The sequence below is a fragment of the Hirundo rustica genome, chromosome 5, assembly GCF_015227805.2.
Source record: "Hirundo rustica isolate bHirRus1 chromosome 5, bHirRus1.pri.v3, whole genome shotgun sequence".
Classification (NCBI taxonomy): Eukaryota; Metazoa; Chordata; class Aves; order Passeriformes; family Hirundinidae; genus Hirundo; species Hirundo rustica.
The window spans coordinates 40,110,483-40,127,381 of NC_053454.1; the positions used below are offsets into that span (position 1 = coordinate 40,110,483).

General features: G+C 51.2%; 2 protein-coding genes across 3 annotated transcripts in view; one reads left to right on the forward strand and one right to left on the reverse strand.

The window, feature by feature from the left end:
• TNKS (tankyrase) overlaps positions 1 to 2,362 on the reverse strand; it is a 128,176-nt gene extending 125,814 nt beyond the window's left edge. Inside the window, exon 1 of the mRNA XM_040063587.1 lies at positions 1,873 to 2,362. Coding sequence (XP_039919521.1) covers positions 1,873 to 2,362 — 490 coding nt within the window. The remainder of the gene's footprint in view (positions 1 to 1,872) is intronic.
• Positions 2,363 to 9,739: 7,377 nt separating this feature from the next.
• Positions 9,740 to 16,899, forward strand: part of MFHAS1 (multifunctional ROCO family signaling regulator 1) — a 34,867-nt gene continuing 27,707 nt past the window's right edge. For both annotated transcript variants that reach the window (XM_058420518.1, XM_040065385.1), the window contains exon 1: positions 9,740 to 12,920. In XM_058420518.1, coding sequence (XP_058276501.1) covers positions 9,740 to 12,920 — 3,181 coding nt within the window. The remainder of the gene's footprint in view (positions 12,921 to 16,899) is intronic.

Below are 16,899 nucleotides of genomic sequence, written 5' to 3' on the forward strand. Positions count from 1 at the left end.
CCTAAGATCAGCTGCATTCAAACAACACGCTTGCTTATAAGCCTTTCCAAAATGCAGGATCTTAAGGTCTTTGTAGTAAGAAATCTGCCTAATGCTCTTACATGTTTAATCCACTGGCACCAGACATGCAGCAATTAGAGATAAAATAGGTGTGGTATCTAAGGAAAGTCCTTAAATCTAGAAAAATAGATATATGAATTTGTTAGATTTATTGAAACAACAACTTCATCTACTATTTTCCTCATGCTACAATGAATCACCTTCCACTCTATTACAGTAGCATCTTAAAGACATTATCAACTTTCAAAACCTTACCCCCTCAAGTAAAGTTTGTCCATTTCTTCTTTAATCAGTGCAGACATTATCCACTCCCGCTTCAGCACTATAGTTTGTACAGGCACCGAAGTTACAACCTGAGATCCCGGAGTTTTAGGGGAAGCAGCAAGATCTAACTTCAAGTCTGAATCCAAAACTAGTAGAGCAGACTCAAGCCTTCCAAAACATTAAGAACTTCATAAGCAAACCTGCAGTTGGTGCCAGCATTATGTTCCAGGGTTCATCAAAATTAAGTCCATCTCCATACCCCAGAAGTTTGCTGTGTTTTAAACTCCACTTGGGTTAAGTCCCGTTTCAGCAGCAGAGCTCAGGGATCAGAGAAGAAAGAAAAGGAAACAGCTCAGGACCGAAAGTTCCCTTAGGGGAATTGTCAAATGCCTCTTGTACTTTGAAAAAGAAAACAAACCCATACAATCTCAGAGCGTGTTATCTAACTGGTAAATTGCAGAGCACTATTCAGTGTGCCAGGCAACATTGCACCATAAAATGTTCATTTTGCTACCAATTTCAACTGTGATTTACAGACATACACCAGCATTTAAACCCTGACCACTCAATACAGACTTGTTAATTATCTTGATTTACATGTACCAGTGTACCACAAAGCTCAAACAAGATCTGTGTGCTTCACTACGTAAGGCCCAGTTCTGTAACGCTGTGGCACACCTCAGAGAGCTCTCAGAGTGACCACAGACCTAGCAACTGTACAAGCCCTGAGTTAGGAATAATGATTTAGAAGACCTTCTTCATTTTACTTTTATCATTAATTTTGTGTGCCTTGTGCCCTCAGTAAAGAATACACCCTGTAAAAAATATTATTTCTATGAACTGCAGTAATCTGCTACAGCTCTATTTGCCAAAAGGTAGTATTTACTTCCAGTTAGTCTACATTGTTGGTCCTTACTGCTAAATTGCTTTTCTGATCACAATGACATGTCTGCCCTGCACAAAGATGTGCATTCTTTCCTGGACACATCTGTAACTTCTACAATTCAGCTGTTCCACTTGACCCATTTCCCCAGCTTACTCAGACCACAAGAGATGCAGGATCAACCAGCAACCATGCCAAAATGAAACAAGTGACAAAGTACAGCATCAAAACTGATTCCCAGGAAGTGCACGAGCATCACAGGAGTCCCTGAGCTGTTACAACACACGTGAAACCCTTAATTCAACTCTGTCCTGAATTTCAGTTTCTTGCTTCCTAAGTCCACTGCACAAGTTTGAAGCAGCCCACGGATCTCAAAAGCAGAGATCACTGTTCATACTTTTAGATCTTACAGTCTCTTTACTCTTCCAGGATCTCCTCTCCCACTCGTCTCACCCAGAGGAAGGGGTTTAACAGCCATACTCCCAACAGCAAAACGCCGCCGGAGAAGAGAGCGTGCTCACACTCTTCTTCCCAGCTTAGGCTTGCCCACTCCCGAATCACCGAGGCGCTGGAGGCCCCCTGCCCGAAGCTATTCCAGGGGAACCCTCCTTGTCCCGCTCGCTGTCACTACCCTGGCCGGGGGCCCGGGAGGCCCCGGTACCCACCGGCGGCGAAGTGGAGCGGCGTGGACTTGCGCCCCGCCATGTCCTTGGCGTTCACGTTGCCCGTGTCCACCAGGCGCTTCACGCGCGTCACGTCCCCATTCCTGCAGGCCTCCAGCAGCTCGCGGAACGCCCCGCTCGCCGCGCCCGGGCCCGCCGCTTCGGGACTCTCCGCCGCGGGGCTCGACGCCGCCGACGACGACGCGGACGAGGAGGACGAGGACGAGGAAGAGCCGCCGGAGCTGCTGCCCGAGCCCGGCGGCGGGGCCGGCGCGGCGGCGCCCGAACCCTCGGCGCACTCCGCGGCCGGGGGCCGGTCCGCGTCGGGGGGCGCCTCGCCCTCGGGGCCGGCCAGGCTGTGGCGCTGCGCGGCCGGCGCCAGGCTGGGGCTGCGCGGCGGCGAGGCGGCGGCGGGCGGCGGGGAGGCCGGGCCGGGCGGCGGGTGGTGGTGGTGATGGTGGTGCTGGGAGCGACGCGGCGGCACCGCCGCCATCTTCGCGCCGCTCCGCCCCTCCCGGCCCCGTCACTGCGGCAACGGCACCGCCCCGCCCGCGCTTCCGCCCGCCCGCCAACCCCGAGCGCCGCGCGCGGACGTGACGCCCGCGCGGGGCCCGCGGGGCGCGGCCGCACCGGCACCGGCACCGCCCCGGGCGGCGCGCGCCTGCCCCCTGCCGGCCGCGGCGGGCGGAGCCAAGGGCGGGACCCAGCCCGGGTGGGGCCGGCGCCGCCCGGGAACCGCCTCTCTTCCGCGGCCGCCGGAGCCGGGAGAGGGGCGGGACGGCAACTCCTCAGGAGGGATCTCGGAGAGAGGGCGGGGGGCGGTGTTCCCCTGCGGAGCCCCGCTGTAGGGGCGAGGCAGCTTTTTCCGCCGCCACGGCGCGATCCGGCTTCGACGCCAGAATCTGGGCAGCTGCTTCTTCACAGCCGCCGTTCGTGTCAAAACTCCAGAAGGACTTTGCAAGCTAATTGCAACACCCCATTGTCAGATCCAAGCTTTGCGAGCTATTTAAGAGGTATCGGTATGAACTCGTTCAGCTCACCGCCCGCTTTCCACACTTTATGTTTCACCGTCCAAGTGCTTTTGTAGCATCAGTGACAAACAAATCACGTTCCTTTACTGGTCACGACAGAGGTGGGTGGGTTATTCGGCCCCCATCGGGAGCCAGCGCTCACCTCCCTTCCTCTGTAGGCCATCCACCCGGCAGCGTGGCTTCATAGAAGCACAGAATCATGGAATGTTATGGGCTTGGAATGGACTTTATAGATCATCTAGTCCCGACATCCCCTGCCATAAGCAGGGAGCACCTCCTTCTAGACCAGGGCGTCCAAAGCTTTATCCAGCCTGGCTTTGAATACTGCTTCATTCCGGTACAGCTCCTTTCCTAAAGCCAGGAAATAGTGGAGTGCGGCCAGGAGAGAAAGCTGATGGAGAAACCTAATGGAGCCTGGCAGTTCTTTAAATGTTTTCAGCTATGCTGAAAGGCCACTTCTTCACTAATTCCAGGGAGAAAAGCAGCACTGGCGTAGAGCCCATTGGCCAGAGCAAGGCAGTCACTAAAAAGCCACGTGGAGCGAATGGCAGAGGCCAAGTCGGGAACACTCCATCTGCTCAGAAACAACAGAGGGTGGAGAGGTGGAACAGGAAGCTAGGGGCAGCCAGGCAGAAGGTGGCAGCCAGCGCTAGAAGGTAAGAAAGAGAAATCTAGGGATATCAGGGACCAAAATGTGCCCTTAAGGCCCTCTCTAGAATGAACAGATCTGAACAACATGGGCATAAGCAGAAGCATTTAAATAAGGATTTTGGTTTGGATTTGGAAGGTAGAAGAAAGCTGAGATCACAATTCTGGCTTTCTGATATCTAGGGGGGATATAAATACCAATTATGGTTTAAGTCAGAAAGCTCCAATAGCTGTTACTAAGAGATCACTTAACTTTAATCTGTAAGAAAAGGGAGATTCCATTGACAGGAATAATATCAATGGCAACAATTTCTGGAAAATTCTCAGTACACCTGGTGGGGCAGTAGCCACGGGTCAGAGAATAGGGAGACTGATGAGGAATTCCTTTTACAAGGAGTGAATATGGCTAATGCCAGCCAGCCTTATCCTAGCCAATACATCTGCCTTAGCTGTTTGGTAGCAAAAGGGCTTTAGGCAGTGTTTGCATAGCACCATGTGATGTGCTGAAGAAGCACTGACCAGCTCCAGTGCTGGCAGCACAGAAAATAGGAATTCAGAAGAAATTACGATCTGGTCTAGTGCTAGTAAGTACCTTTCTGCTGGTGATGAGAAATGAAATCAGTCTCCCATGACTAGTGGATAAGTAAATGAAGATCTATTTGAATCAGCTCAGTTCTTGTTCATGCCATGGCTTAGAAGGCATGGGCCTTGGCCAGGCACTCAGAGAGCTCAGCAAGACCTCCCTGGCACCTGAATCTGGACAGCTGCTGCTTCACAGCTGCCTTTCATTTTAAATTCCAAAAGGACTTTGCAAGCTAATTGAAATATCGCCCTTTGTCAGAGCTAAGCTTTGTAAGATATTTAAGAGGCCAGAGCATCAGTACGCATTGTTCACTGGCTTCCCAGGGTTCATATATCAACCTCCAGTTGCTTTTCTGGCATCAGTGGCAAAAAAATAACATTCCTTTGCTCTCTCTGTATTTCCCATAAACCAAGGCTATAGATAGCGTCACTTTTAGGAAATGTATTGGTACGCAAACACTTGTTCTACTCCCTGAAAGAATTTTAAAAATACAAGTAATATTTTTTTTAAAATTTGGGGATCCACGGTGGCCTTAAAATTTAGTAGTTTGTTGTAGGATTGAGTAAGGGATGCTATACTCTGGGTCAACCTCCATAAGAAGGCCAGAGGGGTATTGGTGGATGAAAAACTGGACATGAACGTGTCCTCACAGCCTAGGCAACGTGTACTCACAGCCTAGAAATCCAGTTGTGTACTGGGCTGCATAGAATGAAGCATGGCCAGCAGGTCAAGGGAGATTCTCCCCCTCTAACCCTCTCCTGTGATACCCCACCCAGGGTACTATATCCAGCTCTGGGGTCCTCTAGACCTGTTGAAGCAGGTCCAGAAAAGAGCTACAAAGATGATCAGAGGGCTGAAGCACCTCTCCTATTAAGATAGACTGAGGGAGCTGGGTTGTTCAGCCTGAAGATGAGAAGCCTACAGGGAGGCTTCATTGTATTGTTCCAGTACTTAAAGCAGGCTTATAAGTAAGAGGGGAGAAGGACTTTTACACAAGCAGCTAGTGAAAGAACAAGGAGGAACAGTTTTAAACTAAAAGAGAAGAGATTTAGTTTAGATGGTAAGAATTCTTTACCATGAGGGTGGTGAGGCACTGGAACAGGTTGCCCAAAGGAGTTATGGATGCCCCACCTCTAGAACTGTTCAGGGCCAGGTGAGATGGGACTTTGAGCAACCTCCTCTAGTTGAAGATGTCCCTGCCCAAAGCAAGGACATTGGATTTGATAATTTTTAAAGGTTCCTTCCAACACAAACCTTCCTGTGATTGTATGAAAGGAATTCCTGTGCCTAGGAAGAAACAAGCAAAGCAATTAGGATTCACAGTATGAGACCTACCTATGGGGAAGTGGGGCCTGGTCGTGGGTTACACTGGGGCTAAAGAAAAGCGGTTCTGGAGATGCACCTCCTCTTCAGACTCCCCCATTCGGGTAGGGGTCCCTATCCTATTGCATTCCCAAATTACTCCTTAATCTTCCTGCCCCACATGTACAGCCCCACTGCTCCCCTACAGCGGGTTGAGGCAAATAGCAGTGCTGTTCACCCCAGCCCTTCTCTTTCTCATAGCCAAAGAGTGTCCAGGTTCTCTTCAAGTGCTGCTATCACCATTTGCATATGGCTTGGTAAGCCTAGGGGTAGATTCGTAGCACTCCTGCAGAAATGGTGGGCAAAATAGTGTGGAGAATGCAGTTCTGGGCAAAATTTCATCCTCATGGGATTTCTTCTTAAGGCTGAGGAGAAACATGTAGAGCATCTTTGAAAGCAGTCAGTCAATCCATTGCTTGTTTCCCAGCCAGCCACTGAGCCCTTGGAAACAGGACTTCTTGAATTGGTTCCAAAGCAGGACCCTGGGGTTTTTAACAACTGGGCTGTGTGTCTGTGTCTGGTGGTGCAGAGGGCACACAGTCTCCCAAGGCTCTGCCGGCCTCGTTTGCTACTGGTGCCAGAACCTGTGAGCTTTGCACTGGCCCACAGCACACCCCGCATTTGTGTGCCACAGCAGCTTGGTGCTTCTTTTGAGCTGATTTCAGTTCATGCCCTGTCACATGCAGCTGGTTATATTTGTACCTCTTGTCCTGCAAGAGTCAGAGTCAGGCTCTAAAATACTTGTTGATTACTCATTGCCTTTTGCCTGACCCAGGAAGGTGCTTTACATAGAAATCTTATTAATGATGCAGGTGCAGGGCTCAGTAAAGTGGAAGCACTTCAGATTTCATCTGAATAATTAAATTCCATCAACAGAACTTTGCAGGACTACTATTTAAAATTAATAACTGCAAATGCAATTCTGACATATAATGGAACCCACTGAAATGGAATTTTTTATTTTTTAATAAAATGCTTTATAGCTTTCCTGGCAATTTTACAGCCACCTGGCTGTAAGTTCCAGCTGATCCTGAGCAGCAAGAGAGGGGTTTGGTGTGGATTCTTAATATTTTTAACCTCCAGAAATTAAGAAATTACTCCAAAACCAGAATCCAGCATGCTGATGCCCATGTTTAATGGATCTCTAGTAAGCTGATGAGTAAATTGAGAGGAAATGAGGAGGTCATGTTTTGAAAAAATATGTCTCCTCTGCCTAAGAAGATGGGAAGGGATCATCCAGGTCTGTACCAAAAGCCACATTTTCTGAGAAATAAAATCTTCATTTTCCCCAGAAACTACCTATCTCGTGGTAGCCTATCTCATACTGGCATCTTTAACTGTGGTAAATGTGTTGAAAAGGCCAAGAAACCATCCCTGGCTGACACCATCACAGATTTGCACACTCATGCAGGCATAGTGGGATAAAGTGTAAGATTCATAGGAAAGCACCAGAGCTTTCCACTTTGGACAGCCTTTAAGCAGCACTGGGGATGTATTTGTGTCAGCATACTGTTCATCATGTTTCTTCTGCCTTAGCTTCATTTATCACCTACAGGAGCTTATCAAAGTTTGAATAGTGCTGCTTGACTTCTCCTTCTTTTCACGAGGATGGAGAGACATTCAGCTCCCACTGCTTTGCATATTTTGATAGGAAGGTTGACAGTCAAAACTTACCCTGCTTAGTGAAAAAAAAAAACTTACCCTGTCTTTGCATGCTGCCAGAATGATATGTTTAATAAAGGCTATGACCTCTAATAGCAGGCAGATGGAGATGAGCACTTCTCTCCCTGGTGTTTTTCAGCTGGCTGAGCCAAGCAGCTGCTCAGAGCATCTCCAGTAGAGGAGCTCCTCCAGTTTTCCTACGGAAAACAAGAGGATTATGCAGTGGCAGTCTTTTGAGTTACACTTGCTGCAGGTCATATAGCAAGTGGAAGGCTGCCCTGGCCTCAGAGAGGATCTGCAGTGCCCACAGGAATCATGGGGTGGGTGGTCCTCAATAATGATGCTGCTTTTGCTGTCTTTACCTGCACAAGGCATTGGAAAGAAGAAAATTTGCTGCAAATTTGAAGCCAGGGTCAGTTTTCCATTCAGAGATTTTTTGTTTCAAGAAACACTTGTCTTCATTTAAAAATGTGATTTTGATAGCAACAGGTTGGGTGGTTTTGCATGTATAGGGCTGGAAATGAAACCATCAGCCTCGTTTCATTTCAACAAGAGCTGTTGGGCAAGAGGGAGGGAGAAGAGATTTACTCTTTCCCCAGTAGGAATTGAATGTGCCACTTTAGGAATGGGGAAGGAGAGTGTTCCTTTTGGAGCACAGAGAAGGGCTACTTTCCAGCTGACCTTCAGAAAAGCAGACACAAAAACCGGGTTAGCCCAAATAAAAGATGTACTGACCCACTGCAGGGATGCTCTGAAAATAAATGAGTACAGGCTTGGAAACTAGTTGTACATGGGCACAATTTAACAAGAGGCCATAAGGTATTTCTGTTTCCCAGAGCCAGGATCTGGAAAAATTTTATCCCCAGGTTTAAGCCTTCTCAGCAGAGCCTCGTGGATCATGAGTATCCCTTATACCTGTTCTCCAGCAGAAGTCCAGCAGTGGCCCTAGAGCCAAAACATGAGCCCAGCCCAGCTGGCTTTGAGCAGCTCTTGAATTCTCACTTAGAGATGACTTTTACTTCATACAGGCACGCTTTCTCTCAGCATGGACTTTCCTCCTTGTCCTTTGTGTCCTTTGGCTTTATGAGCCAATGCAGGAAGATTTTCCCTACACAGGGTGCCGTCATTCTCAGGTATTTAGCAGAAACCTGGTGAAGGTTTGCTAGACCTCAGAGGGCCTGAAAAATTATTTTATCCCTGCTTGTCTACTAATGATGACAGAAAGTGAATCTGAGCCTTTGCAATCTTGTAGTTCTAGTAATTTTTAAATTTAATAATTTAGTGCAGAGACTGGCTCCACACAAAGTTGGTTCATCTCTCTCCTCCTCCCCAAGCACAGTTAGATGCACAGGGCCGCCCAAAATGAAAGGTGTGAGGGCTTTCCACAATGAGGAAGACAATAAAGGCTGTGAAACTGGTTGCCCTGTGCCTTACTTAAATTTCAAATCCTTTCTTTTTTCTTTTCATGGGTCTGAAGTAATAGCTTATAGCACGCTTTAATGGTAGCTGTTACAACAAGGTGAAAGATTGTTTCCACGGTGAAAGGAAGCCCCCAAGGCATGCTGGAGTGTCCAGTGAACAAAGACAAGGATGTTTTAAAATCTGTGAACCTTTGGCCACGGTGCATCGCTGATATTTGCAAGGGTAAGATCACACATCTCGGGAAAGCTGAGGGCCCACAACCTCCGTCAGTCTGATTCGCGGCTCCGGTGTAAAGGGGCTCTATTTACCCCTCGGTAGCAGAGGGGTACGCCTATTTCTCCGACCCCCTGGAGCAAAGCTTTACTGAGGAACCTGAAGAAGGCAGTGTTTAGGGTCTGGCCAGAAGGATGCAGCACAGGAAACAAAGCGCGGCAGGAAGGTGGCAGAGTTGCTCCGATTAACCAGGGCGCTGCAGGCTTTCGCACTCTCAACACGGAAGAACGTTTACTGAATGGGAAGAAAGGTTAATCTCGGTTTCTTGCAGGGCTGGATAAAAAAATCAGCCCTCGCCTCGAGAAAAAACGACACGGGGCAGCACAGCAGCTTTTCCCGTAACTCCGTGGTGAGTCGGGCGGCTCGCAAGGCTCTCAGCGAGCCCAGGCGCAGGGCGAGACCCGGGGCGGCGGCCGTCACACACCGGCGTCCCGGCGAAGCGCCGGCGCCGCCACCGCCGCTGCCCCACCGCCCCCAGGGCCAGGCGGGCTCCCCGCGCCGGGGCACCCGAAGGGGCCGCTCTCTCGGGCGTTGCCGGGCGTGGGAGCCGCGGGCCGGGAGTCTCAGGCCGGCACACGGACCCTTCCTTCCCGGGGAGAAGGGGCCGGTACCCGACCGGCAGGGGCGGGGTGTTCCTCCAGAGGCAGGGCCGGTTCTCCACGGCGCAGGGGCGGTGCGGCGCTGCCGGGGCCGGGCCGTGACCGCGTCCCGCCCCCGGCGGGGCGGTACGTGCGTGGGGCGGTGCGGCGGCTGTGCCGGCGCGGAGCCGCGGGGAGCCCCGAGCCCGTCGCGGCGGCGGCGACGCGCAGCGCGGCCGCGCCCATGGCGAGCAGCAGCAGCGGCGGCAGGTAGGTAGGGTCGGGTGGGGCGGGGGCCCGCTCCCCCGGCCATGGCTCAGACGGAGCCCCCGAAGGCGGTGCGGCTGTGGCGCGACGCCGCCCTGCGCGCACGGAAGCTGCGGGGCGGCCCCGGCGAGCCCGAGCCGGACGCGGGGCCGCCGGGGGGTCCGCCGCCGCCCCCCGGTGCCGCCGCTCCTCGCCGCCCGTCCCTGGCGGCGGCGGCGCTGGGGGAGCTGGAGGCTCTGAACCTGAGCGGGAGGGGGCTGGAGGAGCTGCCCGAGGAGGTGGGCGCCGCCCTGAGCGGGCTGCGAGTGCTCAGCCTGCGGCGCAACCGGCTGAGCCGCCTGCCCGCCGCCGCCCTGCGCCACCTGGGCCGCCTGGCCGAGCTCGACCTCAGCCACAACCGGCTGCGGGGCCTGGGGGATGGCGGGGCGCTGACGGGGCTGCGGGGCCTGCGCAAGCTCAGCCTCAGCCACAACGAACTGGGCGCCGAGGGCCCGGGGCTGCCCCCCCGCCTCTCCGAGCTGGACTGCCTGGAGGAGCTTGACCTCAGCTTCAACCGCCTGCGCTGCCTACCCGAGGACCTGGGCCGTCTGCGGCACCTCCGCACCCTCGACGTCGATCACAACCTGCTGCCGTCCTTCCCTGCCCCGCTGCTGGAGCTGGCCGCCCTGGAGGAGCTCGACTGTTCCGGCAACCGCCACCTCGGGGCCCTGCCCGAAGGCATCGCCGCCCTCCGCCGCCTCAAGATCCTCTGGCTCAGCGGCACCGGACTGGCATCCCTGCCCGAGGGTATCTGCCAGCTGTCTGCCCTCGAGAGCCTCATGCTGGACGGCAACCGGCTGCAGGCGTTGCCCGCTGGCTTTGGCAGGCTACAGCGGCTGAAGATGCTGAACCTCTCATCCAACCTGCTGGGCGAGTTCCCCTCTGCCATCCTGGCGCTGCCCAGTCTGGAGGAGCTCTACCTGAGCCGCAACCAGCTCACTGTGCTGCCCCCTCACCTCTGTCAGCTCCACCGGCTCCAAACTCTCTGGCTGGACAACAACCGCATCCGCTACCTGCCTGACTCCATCGTGCTCCTCCATAGCCTGGAGGAGCTGGTCCTGCAAGGCAACCAGATCGCCATCCTGCCTGAGGGCTTTGGGCAGCTTTCCCGTGTCACCCTCTGGAAAATCAAAGACAACCCCCTCATCCAGCCCCCCTATGAGGTGTGCATGAAAGGCATCCCCTACATCGCAGCCTACCAGCAGGAGCTGGCCCACTCCCAGCCTGCCCTTAAACCCCGCCTCAAACTAGTCCTCATGGGCCTAAAGGATGCAGGAAAGACGCTGCTGAGACGGTGCCTCATGGAGGAAAATGAGCAGAGGGAGGACATGGGAAGCCTGGAAGCAGGGAACACCCAGCACAGAGGGTTTCCTGGGCAACAGCAGGACATTGGGAGGGTGACAGTTGGGTGTTGCCCCTTTCCGGAACCTCAAGACAATTCCTCAACTCGGGTACCTGTCGTGCAGCAGGTGGAACGTCTCCCTGTTGAGCGACAGGATATCCCTTCTCGTGTGCCCTCCCACGGAGCAAAAGGGGACACAACATCCCCCGCACTGTCACTGCCACCCAATGCGCCGCGAGTACCACTGGGACTAGGTCTATCAGGAGGCAGTAAGGGCATCGAGGTGATGGACTGGACAGCCGATGCAGAGAGGGGCCTGACATTCATTGTGTATGAGCTGGCAGGGGACCCGAGCTATGATGTGATCCAGTCTTTCTTCCTCTCCCCTGGAGCCTTGTACGTGCTGGTGGTGAATTTGAGTGCCTACGTTCCTCAGCACTTCTACCCCTCTGTGGGCTATTTCTTACACTGGCTCAGTTCCAAGGTGCCCCATGCTGTAGTGTGCATGGTGGGAACCCATGCCGACCTCTGTGCAGAGCGGGAGTTGGAAGAGAAGTGCCTGGATATCCATCACCAGATCGCTCAGCAGGAGAAGAGAGATGCTGAGGGCCTCCAGAACTTGGTTCAGCAGGTGGATGAGGCTCTGGGACAGGACTTTGACCTGCGCTGCTCCAGCCCGCATGCTGCCTTTTACGGGGTCTCAGACAAGAACTTGCGGCGAAAGAAAGCCCAGTTTCAGTATCTTCTCAACCACCGCCCGCAGATCCTCTCTCCAGTGCTGCCTTTCAGCTGCCAGGACCGTTGCCAGGTGCGTCGCCTGCGGGACAAGCTCCTCTCGGTGGCTGAGCACCGGGATATCTTCCCAAACCTGCACCGGGTGTTGCCCAAGTCCTGGCAAGTGCTGGAGGAGCTGCACTTCCAGCCTCAAGCTCAGCAGTTGTGGCTTAGCTGGTGGGACTCTGCCCGGCTGGGCTTGCAGGCAGGCCTGACGGAGGATCGGCTCCAGAGCGCCCTGTCCTACCTGCACGAGAGTGGAAAGCTGCTCTACTTTGAGGAGCATCTCACCTTGCGGGAGTATGTGTTCCACAACCTGCCACGGCTCATAGACATCCTCAATGTCTTTTGCCAGCGGGACGCCACCGTGCTGCTCCAGAAATTGCTCAGTGACACCCAGGTTGACGAACTGAGGACCACTCAGCTCCATCATTACGTGGAGGGCTTCTTGCTGCATGGCCTCCTTCCTGCCCACGTTATCCGTCTCCTTCTTAAGCCTCACATCCAGAGTCGGGAGGATCTGCAGCTCATTCTGGAGCTGCTGGAGAAGATGGGGCTCTGTTACTGTGTCAACAAACCCAAATGCAAGCCCTTAAATGGGGCGGCCGCTTGGTACAAGTTTCCCTGCTATGTGAAAAACGAGGTGCCCCATGCCGAGGCGTGGACCAACGGCACCAATCTGAGCGGACAGTCCTTTGTGGTCGAGCAGCTGCAGATTGAATATAGCTTTCCATTCATTTTCCCACCCGGCTTGTTTGCACGCTACAGTGTCCAGATTAACAGCCACGTGGTTCAGCGATCAGATGGCAAATACCAGATTTATGCCTACCGGGGAAAGGTGCCTGTGGTGGTGCGTTACCGGCCTGCCAGGGGAGCTCTGCAGCCAGACACTCTGTCTATCGCTAGTCATGCGTCCCTACCAAATATCTGGACAGCTTGGCAAGCTATTACGCCTTTAGTGGAAGAACTGAATGTCCTGCTCCAGGAATGGCCGGGCCTGTACTACACTGTGCATGTCCTCTGTTCAAAGTGCCTTAAAAGAGGGTCACCCAACCCACACACTTTTCCAGGTAAGGCACAGCCCAGCTTGTCTTTCATCTCTTCTGGAGCTTTGCCCCTTCTAGAAAGGTGTCTTATGAGGTCAGCCCTAGCTCTGTTTCTTTTTTCTTTTTTCTTTTTTTTTTTTTTTCCCTTTTTTCTTCTCTGCTCTAACTCCTTTCCCTGGTGGTTTGAGTCATGAGAGAAAATATTAGGGTAGCTCCAAGGAGACAGGCTTAAAATAACCCTATTCTGAGAGGAGGGGGGTGTTACATCCCCCTTTGTCTGCACCTTTTGTCTCATCTTTTTGGGTTTTGGCCCTGATTGTTGGCAGTGCCTTTGTTGAAAAATCTCTGACCTGTATTCCTTGTTTTGATTCCTTTAAATGGGCCATGGTGTTGGGGATTATTTTTCCCCCTAATTCCTTTTATCCTGCAGCTCCCACTTCCTTGGAGCTATTTGTAAACATGCATAGAGATGCATAAAACATCGCAGGTGTCCCCCTTCAACCCTCCCCCCCCCAAACGTGGCCTATGTTGAAGTCTCTCTGAACGCAGGAAAGCTCCTCCTGGTAGACAATGGGTGTGTTGGTCTCCATAGCCCTGTGTAAAAAGCTTTCTCTGAGCCCTGTCTCTAGTGGAAAGCATTCCTCTCTGAAGAGAGAATACTCCATCTTCTTTGTTTAAGTGTCTCACCTAGAAGTGATTCCCAGACTGTGCCTTGTGGAGCTGTTCTCAAGAGCATTTTATTTTCCTTCCTCTCCCTTCCTCAAATGAAAAAAGCATAGCCTCTCTCCTCTGGAACGTGACTGGTCATGGTGCTTTTTAAATCTGTCACCTCTAAAGCTGTGATTTTTATCGGTGATGTTTCCCAGCAATATCTGTTTTACTTCGTGTGTGCAGGTACTGCCTCCTAACTAGTGTCCTCCCTGCTCTGCTTGGGTTTGCTCTGCGGCTTGCAGGGTGCCATGGGAAAGGTGCTTTGATGTGTAAATCTGCATGAAATCAAAACACACTCTGTACTGTGAGCAATGCTTCAGAAATCTGCATTTTAACAACCATGTTGGAGGTGTGTTGGAACATTATTAAGAGGTAGCCTGAAATTGTGCAGGGAACTGTAGCGTGATTTGACTTGAAGCAAGCAGTAGTGCTGAATTTGTTCATTAGCAACAATGTGATTAATAAGGTGTGGGTTTTCTGGGGTTGTTTTGGGGTTTGGTTTCTTGGTTTTTGTTGGGTTTTTTTTTCCCTCTGGATGTTTAGAATAAGGGGATGCAGTTTGCTCCTCAGAGTCCTGGCTTCATCAGCTGTATCTCTCTGTAACTGCTCACTTATGTAAGAGCCGTGGGACTGGGGGGGGTGAACCCGTGCTGAGACATGCTGAGTGAGATCTTGTCACTGACATGGTGCATAAATTTAATGTCTCAGTGGGGCAATGTGATCTGCTTTCCCCCCAAAAAATGCTTGGAAACTAAAATAAAACAAACCTGCCACAGAACCCCTGAAAAAAAACCCCAACAAACCCTCCCCAAAAACTCACCAAAATTAGTTAAGGCAGCAGACATGTGGGTGTGCGGTGTGATGGGCACCTTTTGAAGATTTAGCTTGTGAATTCCAGTCTCCAGTCACACATCTGTATTTCTTTTTAACTGGTGAGTGCTTTTTGGCTGTCCCTTTTCTCCCTGTGAGTAGATGATGCTTTAAAAGGGAAATTTGAAGAGGAGCCAGACTGTCTGTAGGCAGTTGGTGTTGTTGCTGTGACCCAGTGATGATCAGAGCGGGTTCAGAAGCATGAGAGTGGCATTAAAGGGCCTTTTCCTTTTGTCTTGGCTGTGCTACATATGTTTCCTTAGAGGTGGGAAAGGATTGCTCTCACCTGGGAGCCAGGCCAGGTGTGCTGGGAAGGGAAGGCACAGATAAGCAATGTGCTGAGCACAGGAGGAGTTGGGGCTTGTGTGCCAGGTCTCTGAATGGCACCTGGGTGATGCTGCCTGTGGAAAGGGGGTTGCAGCACTTTTGAGGTGCTCCAGCAGGGAATTCAGGCTTTGCCATCGGGGCACAGGTGTGACCCTGCCTTGGGGCAGGGAATGACTCTCTTAAACATGGTTACTGTGTGACTTTAGCTGGGAGAATAGCAAACACGTTTAACAGGGAAGGCTGATCTGTGGAGATGCTGAAGAGTGATTGAATTAATTTATTGAGAAACCTCCTTGTTGTCATGGACGATGTTTAAATCTAGCCCAGGTTTGAGCTGGACAATAGGAAAAATGTGAACTGTGATTTGACTTGTGAGGCCTGTATGTCTGCGTTTAATCTAAAATATTCCTTGCTGTGTATCTGCTCTATGAATAAAAGACTGTTTAGGAGCCCCTAAATGGCAATTGTGAAGCTCGAGACATTTTTTTCCACCCGATTTTGTTGATCAGGAGGCGTGCATGTTTAAGTCATGCTGCCAAACTTGCTGTCATGCAAGTGATTCATGGTTGGTGTCATTTTTGACAAGGTGTAGGAAAGACAGAGGTCTAATGTTACAAAAATATGTAGTGAGGGAGATGTCTGTGTTTCTTTCCAAACTCTTTTAGTGGAAATCCCTGGCAATTACAATGCTTCTAATATTTAAATAGGTCTGTGGGCTTTTTAGGACTGCACTGAAGAAGTGCTTTGCAGCCAGTTGACCTTAATAAGGGAAATATTTCTATGTAGACACTGCCGAATTTGTGCTCAAAAATGGAAGTGCAGTCTGGCTCTGCGTGGTTGTGCAATCTGTGTCGTCATTCATGAAACTAATGGTGCATTCTTTGGTCATCCAAAATTTTTATTAGAATCCTCTTCAAAAAGGAAGTTCATGAGCTGAGGATTAATCTTTGCTTTTCCTCTCATTCCCTTTCCTCTCTGTCCTGTACACTATAACTTCCACTGGTAATACACACAGAAATACTCTAGGAATAGGGCTACTGTGCGTAGAAATGGTTAATAAAAATTGAGATTCTGCTGAGGGCTTATTGCAAACAGTGAATGAAAGTCATATAAAAATGCCTTGTTATGGTCCTTTTAAGGAAGTTTTTGTGTTTGAAACAGTTTTGTAGCTGGGTGAAATAGTAACTGAATTGGCATCTGAGCTGGAATTTCAGTGTGCTTTGAGGCTGCAGTCATCCACTTGGCTGATAACAACTCAGTGTGTTAAATTGGTTTTGGTTTGTTTTTTTTTTTTTTTTTCCCTTTACATTTGCACTATATAGAAATAATTGTCCCTACCAGGCTAAGACAGTCATATCTCTTTGAGTGACCAACAGGAATGGTTCACCTCTCCAAGACAGTAAGACCTCAGTTGGGTCATCACAGGCATTGTGAAATGCTCTCATTTGTGTGTGATGCTCTTTTAGCCCCCGGACTGAAGAGCTTTTAGCTTATTCTTGTCCTGTAAGCTATTAAGTGACTTGGGGTTGGGTGGAGGTGGTTTGCTATCTGTCTGATAGTAGACGCGTGTGCTTTGTTGGGACAAATGTGACTGGATTTTCCAAGTCTGCATTCATATGCACCTGCTAACTGCCCTGCTGCTGTTTCCCCTTGTCCTGTGCTAGGCTGGGTCTGGGTCACCAGGGGCTCTTCCAGACTGTCTTTTGTACAGGGTGTCCTGATGTCCCGTGTGACTGGTGTTTGGGCTGGGAGGGATTATGTTTGACTGGTGGCTTTCCTTTATTCCTGCCTTGTGAAGGGGCTGTATGAATGTAGATATAAGAAAGCCAGGGTCTGTGTCCATCGCAGAAGATGAATAAAATGCTGTCACAAGTAAGATAAGGTGATGTGGGTTTTCACAGAGTAAAAACATGACAACAAATAGAAAGCCATGGACAAGGATACTGTGTGAGCCTAGCAGCCCCTGTCCAAAAAGATGCTCCAGAGCTTTTGGAGGAGCTTTGAAAGGTTCTGGAGGACTAGCAAGAGGTCTCCTGTGGAGAGAGAGTGCACATCTGCCACCTACCTTGCTATCCCCTTCTTGAGGTATCAGAGC